Source organism: Paralichthys olivaceus, chromosome 19 (genome assembly GCF_024713975.1).
Source record: "Paralichthys olivaceus isolate ysfri-2021 chromosome 19, ASM2471397v2, whole genome shotgun sequence".
Taxonomy (NCBI): Eukaryota; Metazoa; Chordata; class Actinopteri; order Pleuronectiformes; family Paralichthyidae; genus Paralichthys; species Paralichthys olivaceus.
This window is the reverse complement of record NC_091111.1, coordinates 16,172,501-16,186,317: the sequence shown is the minus strand read 5'-3', so window position 1 is coordinate 16,186,317 and position 13,817 is coordinate 16,172,501. Positions and strand designations below refer to the sequence as shown.

General features: G+C 41.3%; 1 protein-coding gene across 9 annotated transcripts in view; it reads right to left on the bottom strand.

The window, feature by feature from the left end:
• Positions 1-13,817, bottom strand: part of lama2 (laminin, alpha 2) — a 128,598-nt gene that overhangs the window by 57,715 nt on the left and 57,066 nt on the right. For all 9 annotated transcript variants that reach the window (XM_069514740.1, XM_069514742.1, XM_069514741.1 and 6 more), the window contains exons 19-22: positions 12,622-12,740; positions 9,932-10,015; positions 5,600-5,811; positions 37-143 (exon numbers count right to left, since the gene is read on the bottom strand). In XM_069514740.1, the coding sequence (XP_069370841.1) occupies positions 37-143; positions 5,600-5,811; positions 9,932-10,015; positions 12,622-12,740 (522 nt within the window). The remainder of the gene's footprint in view (positions 1-36; positions 144-5,599; positions 5,812-9,931; positions 10,016-12,621; positions 12,741-13,817) is intronic.

Genomic DNA, 13,817 nt, shown 5'->3' with positions numbered 1-13,817 from the left:
AATAGTCTGGATGCTGGTGTCTCTAAAACAACTTACCATGCACTCGTCACACTGGCGTCCAACCGCATTGTCTTTGCACTCGCACTGTCCAGTCTCCTTGTTGCAGACCTCCACTACTGAGCCATTGGTGTGGCACTGACAGGCTGCAGGAGAGGAAGAGGAAGAGGATCAATTTTTACATCAATTATGATTTTTTTCTTCATCATTTCTATTACAACACATTCAACAACAGCACAAGTTTGTCAGTGTGTTTACTTGACGCCGCAGTCGACCGGATAAGAGCTCAGATCCAGCTTATTCGGGATTAGCTGCAAATATGCACTTTAATATCCTGCTCGCCACAATTTAGAGAAAATCGGACTTAGTTCTTCCACGATGCATTTAGAGAGAGTAAATGTGAGAGTAACTGAGCGAAGCAAGACTACAGCAGAGAAAAAAACGCTTTTTGCTTTGTGCTCTGGAATGACAAGCCTAGATAAAAACCCAGCACAAACTCATTCCTGCTCATTTGAGAGAAATCTTAAATTACATGTGTCAATACAAAAAACACTTTTGTCGTCATTTGCGGCCCCTTGAGTAAAAAGATGAAGAGTCCATGATGCAATGGAGGAGGCAGCACTTTTCAACAACACATCTGTTTTCATTGAGGAAAAGTGAAGCGGTGCCCGACGATCATTTGTACATCTTAGGTTCTGCTCCCACAAACTATGGGAGAGAAAATGTCACAGAAAAACATCCACAGCGCCTGGAGCACGTACAGATGTTATTTATATAAATTTAATAATCCGATCATTTGCAATAATCTCCCCTTGTTAACCTTTACTTCTGTTTCCTTTCCCGTCTGCGAATCGTTAAAATGGAGGGAAAATGCAATTAAGTTCTTTATACAACTACGAAAAGCAAACAGCCAAAGAGACTGAGTGACGTGTTCTGTCTCTTTATCGATCTCCCTCAGCTTCAGCTTCAAGTTTAAGTTTATTCCTCTTTACCATCCATGTTTCTAAAACAACAGCTAACACACGCTGGTCACACATATCTGGGATAAGGATGAGGCTATGATATGACACGTTTCAAACCTGCGATTTACGATTTCAAAAGGAATGAGAGATTATATGACACCAAATACTGAATAACATATCTACAGATTGTCAGAGGTGCTGGATCCAAACCAGGTGCTGGCTCCAATCTGGGAGGTCCTGGGTTCTGTTCCAGCAGGATTCAGCACAAACTAAATCCTGCTTAGACGCTAAGACGCCAACCGTGAACCACAATGTCCCCAGTTTCAGTCTGGATGGAGACTCTCTCTCTCTCTCTCTCGTCCTCTGCCTCATTTCCTGTCATCCCTCTTTAAATGCTTTCCTGGATTAAGATTTTACACAGCAATTCTTTACAGAGCATAAGAGAGAAACTGTTTGTGATGCACTGAGACAAAGCAGCATCACCAACGAAACATAAATATCCTTAAAAAACACAAGACCTAGATTTATTAAACGTCAAATTGAAGCTGTTTGTCTTGATCTTCACTGAAACTTTATAAATAATCATCTCACGGGTGGATAACACTCAGTCTGTCGTGTAGTTGTTTGCACAATAAGTGGGCAATTTCCAGAATATCAAAACTATTCACCTTAGACTGTAAATAAAGACGTTTCTCCTACTACTACAGGATTTAGCCTCTAGGTGGCGATCAAGGTGCTTTATCTCGTCAAGTCGTCCATCTTTATTTAAAGCCCATTTTATTCACGTACAACTGCTCTGATCTCTTTCTCTTCTTCCGATACTTTAATTTATGGGTTTAAAATCGTACTGAGGGAAAAAGACTCACCCGCAAACGCCAATCAACCTCTTAGATACACAATTAAAAGCTTGAACATTGCAGCTCCCATCTGGAAGACGGGCTGTCAGAAGCACACACACACACACACACACACACACACACAAAAAACACACACACCTTCACAAGAAACTCGTAGCACACGCACATCACATGCCACTCTCTCCTCTTAGATGTAAGAGAGACACAACAGATGTCCACACACACGAACACGCACAGAAATCTGCAGAAACACATTTACGCCACACAATATATATATTTACACACACAAAAATGCCTGCTCTCCCACACACACATGAACACACACACAACCGCCTGATTAAACATACAAGAAAACATGCACATGTACTGTACGTCACCCAGTATCTCACACACAGTCTCCCACCCCCCAGGTTTCACCCTTCGGGGACCATCTGGAGTCCGTTCTGTCAGTCGCCACAATAAAAGCCTTCTTGTTGGATTAAATGTCGCTTTACCGTGTGTGTGTTTGTGTGTGTGTGTGTGTGTGTGTTTCAGAGCTGGCCTTGATGCTGGATTTCTTGCCTGTTTGGATACCCAGCAATCAGCCGTCTGTCATATCATCCGCAGGAGTGGTTATTGTGCATCTTCTTTTTATTATTAGCACTACAATGCTGCGTCGGTGACACATCCAAACATCATATTATCCATTAAGTATGCAGACTTTACTTTCAAGGCCACAAACGAGGTAAACAAGTAAAACATCATGAACATTTTCGGTGTCAGAATATAAATGCTGAGATGTGGCGTTCAGGAGCCTTGAGGGGAAACGACACAGCCCGAAGATTGTGCACTAAAAGCATTAAAACCTTGATTATCTGCTTGATATGCGTGTTTCCTGTTTGTCGAGATGCTACAGCGCAAAGTAGGTTTGTGTCACTTGGTTTATGAAATTAAACAACATCCAAAATATAGAAAAACTGCCAAAGGGTCCATTTTTCTCATTATTTCTGTCCCCACTCTGTAAATGCAGTTACACCTTAGAATTTACAAGCAGCACTAGAAACCATCATGTAGTAGCACAGTAGATATTTGCTTATTTACTTTATTAGGAACCTGTGCATCCAGTTAAAGAAGAGAGTAAAACATAAAGGGATTGTGGCTAAAATGAATTATAGAAAGTAATTATAGTATATGAGTATAATTAGTTTATAATTTAGATTTAAAAAACGTTAAAAAATACTCTTTTCTTTCCAAATCCATGGCACAAAGAACTGAGGTTCCACTGAGCAAAAGGAGGTGCTGTCCAGAACTGCAATGCTTTTCTTAATAAAGTTCTCGTATTAGATTTTGCACAAAGCTTAACTGGGCCTTTACAAATCCTGCTTTTTTAAGCCGGCGCACAATTCACACAGACACCTGGAGGCAGCCCCTGCTCAAACACCACTTCTGACTGAGTGACTACTGTCAACTGAGCAGATCAAGAGCTGAAATTCAGGGTTAAGCTGTTCGACTGCAGACGTTTCAAAACCAGGAGTCAAGTGTTAAGTGCAAAGTCTTCCTTATTTTCTCTTCACAGAGCTCAAGAGCTGGGATTCAAACCGGTGACCTTCAAGCCACAGAGCTCTTGGAATTCTAGGTCACGATCATGCATGAAAAGATATTCTCCTCATACAGTATCGTGCTTTTCTCCTCTTTGCTTACGCACGGTTCAGTAATTGAAGACTCTAAATCTAACTAAGCAACACTCTGACCGCCCCGTGACTAATGCAAATGATAATAATGGATGTATGCTCATATTAAAACAGCACAATGTGAAGAATTGTGGGTGTTTTTGAAATGTTGACGGCAGAACTCAGCAAAGCTTTATTTATAGAGTGATGAGCAGGTTGTAATTGTTTCTGACCCATGAGGCTTTTAATTATCTGAGTGAATTACACAGATGCATTCAGTGTGTCTTCAAGTCTACCTTTGCTAATTCAACAGCAGAAAACAACACATCAGGCCCAAGGGTGCAATACATACAATAAACCAATCTGAGTGCCATCTCCCATTCTTTTAAAAGCCAGGTGAACTTGCACCTGAGCATATTTATATTAAAACGGCAGGTAGAGTGTATTTTAATGCATCCTTGTTTTTGTCGTGCTGCCTCTTGTACACATTGTTAAGGCCTTTGAGGTTAATTATGAATTATGATCTACCGTCGAACACACAGTAAGAATAATTACATTATTGAATCAATACAACGACAGTAAACAACTTTTCTCCATTATTCCTCAGACAAATGACTTTGTGGTCAAATGTGCTTTAAAAATTAAACCGCCTTCATCATCCGACTGAATCCACCTGAGCCGCGAGGGGGGAACAGACACAAAATGGCTGCTGCAAAAACGGCCGCAACTCTGACATCCAGAGACAAAGCGAAAGATTTTTGCAGTCTAATGGTGCACAAATGGACTCGGCCTGAACTCTGCTGCTCCACTCAATAAAATTCATTAAGACTGGGAGAAATAGGGAGACGGAGCGAGAGACCTCCACTGACAGAGGTGGAGAGAGAGAGAGAGAGAGTTGTTGTGTTTTAATAATTCCTGGTGGTCTTTTGTCATTCGTACAGGATCAATACGAACCCTCCATCTGCAGACACGAGCAGCCGATCAGCATGGTCGCAGAGCAATAGATCAGGCTGATTAATCAATAACCATTTAGCTGGGTGGAGAGGGGAAACAACTGGAGAACAATGAACTATCAAATGCACATTAATACTGTCTGTCAGACTGTCTGCCTGCCTTTGTGCACGTCTGACGGGTTTATCTGTCTACTTATCGGCCGGGCCCCGTCTATCGTTCGTTGCGAGGCGTCCGTTAATCTGTCTTCCTGCAAACCTCCGTGCTCACGCCGCAGATTTTGTCGACAGCGCATGTTTTAATGAAGACGCCTCCTGTACGTCTGCATTCACTGACATCTCTCTCCTCTTTTGTACGTTCTTTTTTATTCTCACTCTTAAATACAGCTGGCAGTCAGTGGGCCGCTAAGACATCACACCTCCCACTGGTACAGCTGCTTCCCGATGCACAGACACACACACACACACACACACACACACACACACACACACACAGACACACACACTCCACATGGTGTACTGTGTTTGAGTGAAAGGATCAAACCAATCATTTAGCTAAATTTGAGTTTCATAGAGGAAGTAGTACTTTTCAGTCTAATGCTCCTGCTGTGACGTGCAAGAGCCACTGCAGGCTTCTCTTCATAACGACTCAACTAAAAACTAGATGCTGTTTTTCCCATTTTTGACAACAGCATCCTGGAATTTATCCTTTATTCCAAAGACAACAGCGAATGTTGCCTTTACCAGCATCGTCCTCTGTGCAGCACGGTGGGTCACGTGGGACGGAGGTCACAGTACTGCAGAAGTATGCTGTGTCTTTTCTGACACGGCCACTAGGAGTAGCCAAAGTTAAACATTTTCAGTCTTCAAGTCAGGATGTTGTTGCAAAGTCTGATTAGTTCTCTAATGAAACTGATGAAAGACATTATTACCAGATAAAAGTGTGTATTTCTGGAATGCATTATAAGGTACCACTTATACTGGACTTAAAAGTGAGTGAGACACAATAATAAAAGCTGCAGTGTAATCGCAGCAAATGGAGCTAAATATAGTCAGCGAACTAACTTTCTATTCATTTTCCATTTGTTTGATTATTGTTCTTTTATTTAATAAACCGGCCTTTGATGGATTTACCTGTGATCATTTCTGTCTCTTTGATGTTTGTTTTCAGTCGGTTTACTTACGTTGGCAGTTTTTCGCCGTGACAGCATCTCCATAGTAACCATCAGCGCAACTGCCGCACGCCGCTCCGCCGTAACCTTGCCGACAGCGCACACACTGGCCTGTGACCGGATCACAGCTGCCAGGTATTGATAGGTCCAGGTTGTCATGGCAATCACAGGGCTGGCAGGAGCCTCCTGGAACAGCGGGCTTGCCGTAGTATCCGTTGGAACATCTAAGAGGCAGCAGAGAGAAACAGTTGACTGCGCGTGTTTCAAACATCGGATTTAGTCGATTCCCTGCCATAGTGGTGGCATCACATGCTCAGATTAAATTGACAGAACAAACTTTCACCAGGATTGTCTAATTTTTTTGACAAAACAAAAAATCTATAAGAACAAAATGCTCTTAAAGTATTTCAACGATTGATCCAACAACCCAGCTGGTGAGCGCTCGTGCTGCGGCAACTAGAAGTCGTCCCGTTATTATCCTCCTCACAGTATAATATGGGTCTTACTGCAGGAAGTGAAGTTTTGCGTTTATGTGACAAATACTCTGGAAGAAAAAAATCTGTGGCTCAAACTGTGTGCAGAAAACAACTTCCTGATCTCCGATGAGTTTTACTCAAATAAAGATTTCTCAGTGAAATTAATAATAAAAACTCATCCTGATTAAATATATTTTACAGACATTTGTTATGTCCTTTCTAACATTTTATCTGAAGCAGCATTATTGGTTCTCTGTCCATCCTGTTTTTAGAATAGATTTGTTTTTCTCATGTTGAAGTATCCACTTTATTTCTGTCGCTGTTGGAAAGAAAAATTAAAAAATGTCCGTCGGCCCTCTCGTGCAAGGATAAGGACACATCAATGTCGACTGCCACACAAATTGTCTGAGTTTTTCTTATTTCATTTGTAATAAGAGGAAGTCTAGATGCTGCACACAATATTAACTGGAGGAGACAGTTCTGAGAATGCAGCCTCTTGAAAGAGCCACTGAAAGCAAATAAAACAGGCCTGAGCTGAACTAAAGCTCGACCGGCCGAGGAGGGAATTGGGTTGAAATGGGAGAGAGAGAGAGAGAGAGAGAGAGAGAGGGTGGGGGGGAGAATGGAGAGTGAGAGTAGAGGAAAAGAAAGAGAGATAGAGACGAGGGGGGAAAAGGTCTTCACGTTGAAGAGTGGATTGAATTTAGAGAGTGGGGGGGGGGGGGGGGGGGGGGGTAAAGGACAGAGAGAGGGAAAGAGTCAAGAGCAGCCAGCCATTATTACCACTGACCCTCCTTGGTACTCAATAGAACTGGTTTATTAGCTTCTGTGTGTGTGTGTGTGTGTGTGTGTGTGTGTGTGTGTGTGGCTACAAGTACATCCTCCTCGTCAAGTGGAGAACGGTATGGGTAGCAATTTCACTTTCTGATAGAGAAGCAGGGATTAAGTGTGTGCTTGCATTTTGTGTCTATTCTATTCTATTCCATCCCTGTGTGTGTGTGTGTGTGTGTGTGTGTGTGTGTGTGTGTGTGTGTGTGTGTGTGTGTGTGTGTGTGTGTGTGTTTCCTTGGGCCTCAGGAGGAAGTGGAGGTATTTATAGTGGGGGGGTGCAGAGTGCTTGAAGGAGATATATTGGGGGCCAGACACCTGGTCAAAACCATCAGAGTTACACAGGAAGCAGTCGGTGAACACAACTGGTGGAGAATCACAGAGGGAGGAGACGTGTCGGGAACATAAAAGTTATGTTCTTTTATTTTTAGTGTTATAAATGGGGAGTCGGTGCCGGGGGACGACAGGCTCGGCTCCTCCCGCGAATACTCCCCATAATTTTAATGCAAACTGAGATCAACTGGATTCTTTGTATTTACTGTTAAAAGCAGAAATTGGGTCAAGTTGTTTCGTGAGAGAAATATTTATTTTTATCTTTATTATCTTTCTAGTTTTTGTTTCTACTGTAAAGGTTCAGTGTCTCCCGATGTAAATATGAAGTATAGATCCCTTTCACCTAGATCTTACACACGTGACCTTTAAGATATATTTATATTAACGCAGGGAAATACTAATATATAATGTATTACTTTAAATATAGATACATTTAATTATAGATTCTTTATGGAACGGTGTCCAGATATATAACCATCTATAGTGGAAATACCTGAGATACCTTTGAAACACTGAAAACATCTGGATTTAGGGACAAACTCTACTTAGCACTGAATAGCAGCTGATGAGTTTTAACTGACTTATTAGTTTGGCAGCTGTATCAAACATCTCTCAGCTAATTTTAAATGACTGTTTATGGACAGGAAATTGAAAAGCTGAATCACTTAGCAGCGAGCGGATGGTCTATTAGCACGGGAGGGATAGGGTAGCTTATTCTCTTAAAGCCCATAATACAGACAAATTGGCAGATTACAATTAATTACCGCTAACAACAACAAAAGGACTGTAGATAATGAAGTGTAATGGCAGGTAGTGCATAGCAGGTATCAAAGATTAGCTCTTTAATACCGTCATTTGCACTAAAGTATTATTTTACGTGATGTGTCCTGAGTCGATGCAGCACAGTCTCTTTTTTCCTCTGCTTTTAGGAAACAGCTGTCCTCTCTCTGTGACTCCGTGCACCATATGGCATCAGAGCAGAAGAATGCATGTGCACAGATTCATTCTGTAAACAAAACAAACACCGTCGAGAAAGAAACTCAGAATCTTTCTAGTACTTATGGAGTTTAATGTCATACTGTAGGAAGAAGCCCACGGATTCTCATTGATTAGAAGGAGAGGCGGACCAGTCAAGTTGTGCTGGTTCTCCGTCGCTGCTCGACCTCTGACTGTTGCCGTACGGTGCGGTGCAGATGTCGCTCTGTGACAAAATAGTCCGACAATGAGTCAGTTTGCTTCCCACTGGCAAACGAGGTTTATAAAAAGACTAAAAGGCAGACAGACAGATTCTGCTGTGGACAGCAGGACCAGGCATGCAGACTATGCAGGCCAGCGAGCCGAGGCGCCACGTCCACGGGTAGCAGCTCTCGTTTAACTGAAAACAAATAGCAACGGGCTGCATAACGCACACTGATTGCCAATGTTTCATCCAGGAGATTAAAATGATCAGAGTATACGCTGATGGATATAAAGAAATTTAAACTCCGAGCAGCTCATGAAAGCATTTTCATTTGCTATTCTAAACAAGGAAAACTGACCGATGGAACGTCTGTGGAAATTCAAAGTGTTAAGATTCAAAGAGAACACAATGGAAGGAGACACAGTGTGTATCAGGTTTACAGTTGTACTGCCTTTGGTGGTAAAACATCAAGCCTGTATACAGAGACGATACAGGGAGGAGCCAGATCCCACCACAAACACATGACAGACATCACGTGAACCTCTTGTATGTATTTCATATTATTTGGAGCAATACTTTCTATAGAGTCCCCACCTCATCGTTATATCTCATCAATCTATCTCTGTTTGTAAGAAGACACCCTTTGTACTGAGTTTACTGCTTTGTACATGTTTAAAATATGAATTTATAGATTATTAATAAGAAACCACGTTTGAGTTGCCTTTATAAATGAATGAATACCATTTATTACTTCAGTCTTGATGCCTCATTGAAAGGTTTGGTGGCTCTATAGCAGCAATAGCTGCTCTCTGATTTTATGTACATCTATTAATAAATGAAAATGATCTCAACATTCCTCATGTGCAAAAGTGGAATTTCTAACTCGTCAAACTTTCCACAATAATTATATTCATGAGTAAAAGATACAGGAGAGTAACAGATCATTTCAGCTGTGGACAGTTTCACTTCAAAACACTGAAACCTGGTTTTACTCTGCGTCAACACATGACAGTGGAGCCGAACGTGTTACAAGACTGTCAACCAGAGACTTCTCATTAGTCCTGGGTTGGTGAAAAATTAATTTCACTCAGCTAATAAATGTTGTGTGGACAGAAAACTGGAGAGTGAGACATGAAGAACTACAAAAAATGAGGAGTTTCTGCTTATAAACTAAATCAAATTGCCAAATAGGAAGTTTAAAGAGAAAAGAAAACACTAACAGTGGATTTATTTTTAAGATTATTCTTCCTATGCATATTAAATTAATTCAATTATGCAGTTGTACTTGTGAAGATGCTGCAATAAGGTCACAGAAGATAATCTGTGCTTAATGAGCCATCGTGTTATTTAAATAATCGTAAACTGGTGCAACAGATTTGAATTCACAAGATTTATGGAGGTGGATTTCTTATCGTTGTTTTTTATTATTAATAATGATCTTTACTTTCTGAGATTTCCAAGTTGTTCATCAGAGTGTTTAAGTGTCCACAGTGTGTGTTTGTGTGTGTGTGTGTGTGTGTGTGTTACCTGTCACATCGTGGTCCTGTGTATCCAGGCTGACACTGGTCGCACAGCAACCCTTCGTCACCGAGGTGGCAGGTGGGGCTGAAGCTGTTGCGGTTACCGTGGCGACGTTGTTGAGACAGTTGTTGCAGTCGTTGTTGAATTTGGTAGCGTTGTTGTCCCAGCGTGGAGAACGGGAGGAGGACGAAGAGGAGGAAGAGGAGAGGACAAAGGCGAGTTAAGGCCATTGTTTCTCTCCCCACACACACACACACACACACACACACAAAAACCTGTGTCGATACTTTCACTTCCCCGTCCTCACATTCACTCTCTAACAGACACACACACTTAATGCCCCCTCTCTTTCACACTCGGACGTCTCCTACTTCCACACACTGCGTTATTTGAAAACACTCTTCCTCCCGACAAACTGTGCCCTACATGAACTGCAGAAGAGAGAGCGAGAGATGGAGAATGGAGAGAATGAGAGAGAGTGAGAGACACAGAGTAAAGCGATAGTCTCTCGCCCCTGTTCTGTCACCCTCCCACTTCCATAAACTATAGATAGTTCTCCTGGCTCGGGTTCCAGGCCCCAGACTGATTCACTGCTGGTCTGACTCCGTAACCAAGAGATGGCTCAGTGACTTACAAGCTGGTTCGGTTAAAAATAAAAAAACATGTAGAAAAAGTGTTTGAAAATATGAATTATATTAAAGTATACACAATATTGTTTATTGTATAAAAGAAACTGTGCTGATTATTCATCACTGGAGTCAAAAGGTTTCTCAAATGTGTTTTAGGGGGAAAAGATGTGATGAAGAATGTGTGTTACTAAAACATATATATTAATGAATATTAATAAAGACTGCACATGCTTATATCTATAGTCTATAGATGTTTAAAAAGCCGAGTGAAATCAGTGAATAAAGTTTCCCTGTGAACATAGAGCCAAAAAAACTAATCAAAAATAGACCATCAATTTTTTCTTCCAGTCACAGGAAAACTGAAAAGTAAAAAGTACTTCAGTAAGTTATCAAGGGCATGAGAAGTGTCGTACAGCAATGGTTTGGGTTAAAAAAAGAAAAACTCAAAGTGGAGGTAAAGCTGTATAATTGAGCGAGTTCTAACTAAATTAAATATGTTTAATAGATTTTGACTGGCAAATAAAAACAGTAAAAAGCCTCCTTGCAGCAGGGTAATTAAACCTGGGTGTAAATTAAATAGAACAGCATTGGAGGACTAAATTGATTTCTATCGAGTGGCTGTAAATCACCAGCCTGTTTCCTGTGCTGAAACTAATATGAACATCACTTTATCAGATGTTCGCGAGAGATGAGGCTCCGCCGCTAACAACAGGCCGACCGGCCGTCTGGCAGTTTGAGTGGCCGGCCTCAGTGCACATGAGGGACTGGATGGGCTATTTTGAGGGGCTGAAAAGCAAAGCACCTTCAAGCTATTATTACTGCCAGGGTTAGAGCGAGGCAGAGCAGCAGAGAGAGAGAGAGAGAGAGAGAGAGAGAAGTGTCTTTCTTTAGCTCTTGGAGTTCTGGACGTGATGTGTCATGACTACATGAGGATTCTCAGCTGCTGCTGCCTGTGAGCGTGAGCTGGTGACGTCTGTGCCCAACGTACAGCATCTCTCTCTGGTTCTTTGGAGAAACTGCAGCTCAGTTAAAAAGGAGGTAAACATCTCATTTAACCAATGTTTACATATTGTTGCTGAACACGGAATTCTCAGCTAAAACTAATATCTCAACCAGAAAAACAAAGCTAGATATATTCTGAGACCAGCAGTTCATTTTCAGCTGTACTATTATTATTATTATTATAATTACACATAAAGTTTGCAGGATATGTTTCATAATTTGCCTCGGGCAGATTTCGTCATAACTCACAGAGTTGGCCCAATCCTCAAAACCCTTGGTTTATATTAAAGGAGAGCAGTGGTTGTTAAATTATAACAACATTGGCCAATAGGAGGCACTACAAATCTTTTCCACCAGGCCCACAGTACTACAGGTACTACAGTATTTGCATCGGGGCTTTTATTTGTTTTATCAAGCATCTCATAATCGCCTTGTTTGAACTCAACAAAAATAAAAGCACATACTAGAAATGTTAAAAATTGTTTTCCCTAGATTATTTATAATCCAGTAAAATGTCAGTGGGTGTGATTGTGTTCATTACAAAGCACTAACAACTTGATGGATGATGAATTCATTCATTCATGTGTTAAAATGTTGCAGCCCTCAGATGTTAAACCTTTTTGAGCAGACACTTGCTGTAACGTGAGAATCTACAGCACGAGCAGTGTTCCACACCAGAGGAACGATGTGACGAAAAGGTTTGAACACCTTAATGACTTGTGGGAGATGTTTGAGTTTGCTGCTGTGTTAAGTTTTATAGCACTTCTTTTAATTCTACCAGCGGCGATGACATTTCCACCCACAGCGATGATATTTCTCCTCTTGTATTGACTCTTCTATCTGCAGTGACGATATTTCTATTCCTGTCACAATTATATTTCTACTCATCGTGATGAAGCCTCCGTTGGTGGTGATGTTATTTAAGAAAAGAAAAAAGAAAAAATGTAGTGTAGTGGAAAGAACATTATCAAGAGACGGGTCAGAAGCAGAGATTGGGGTTGAGCGGTGATAGATTGAGGCATTTGATTAAATCGTGACGTTAACCTCGGCCCCTTCAGAACCTACTTGTTGCTGGGAAGATTGAGTGGGCAGGCGCAGGGATGACAGTCGCCATGGGTGGCGTTACCATAGTAGCCAGGTAGGCATGCGTCACAGTGGGGGCCAGTGGTGTGGTCGTCGCAGTCCTGGAGGTTAAAGTTCATTTATGTCAGGAGAACGAAATCACATATTTGGCAAACAGGCTGTCTGATCTTCAAACCTCAGGGACATGATGAAGATCAGTCTGAGCAGCTCACTGCGTTTGTTATCTCACATCATGCTTGAGCGAGATAAAACAAATCAGATACCAGCATTTCATCTGTTTCCAAGCGGCTCCGTGTTCGAAATTGAAAAATTTGTTTATAATCAAGATTGTGAAGTCGAGTGAAGTTTATTCATGTGGCACTTTTCAGATGACAAAAACAGACTCGATGTGCTTCAAGATGAAAAGCAAACATGACGTAACATATGAAATGAAGATGTACGGAATAAGGGGATATTCTTGTAAAGAATTTGAAAACATAAATAATACATAAGTTAAAAGTTACAGTAAAAAGGGAAACAATAAAAACATTTCATACTTATAAGGAAGTATAGTTGTGGTTTTATTACAGAATGCTAATGTTGTCATTGCAAACTGTGTTGTGCGTTATCAAACTTTCTCCTTGAAGAAAAAACACAATCTAAAGCCACGGGCGTAGCATTAACAGTCAACGCCTGCGGGAACAGAAGTTTAAATCTACTGAGGGAACTTAACTGCACTGACAGATCACAAACTGTGAAGTGATTATTTCAAAGTTCATTAGAAAATACTTGATGATGATTGTCTAGTGCTTTTCGGTGCATTATCTTTTTCTCTCTCAGTCCTTCACACTCGTGCAGCGACCACAGCTAAAGTTTCATGTTTCCACGCTGAGTGACTGTACATGTCTGTGAGCGTGCGTGTGTCAGTTATGTTCCACATCATTTCCTCCTCAGATCCAGTGTCTCTTTGCGGCCGAGACAAATCCTGACAGACACACACACACACACAGACAAACAAACACACACACACTCTGTGTTAACCTATACGACCATGGCATCATTCAGTCATTCAAGTAAAGCCAGAGAACACAGTCCCCAGGGAAGAGGAGTGTGTGCATCTTTGTGTCTGCTTGTCACTGGGTATGAATATGTATACGGGGGGTGTTTGTGTGCATGTCTATGAGTGATTTAATGTCAAG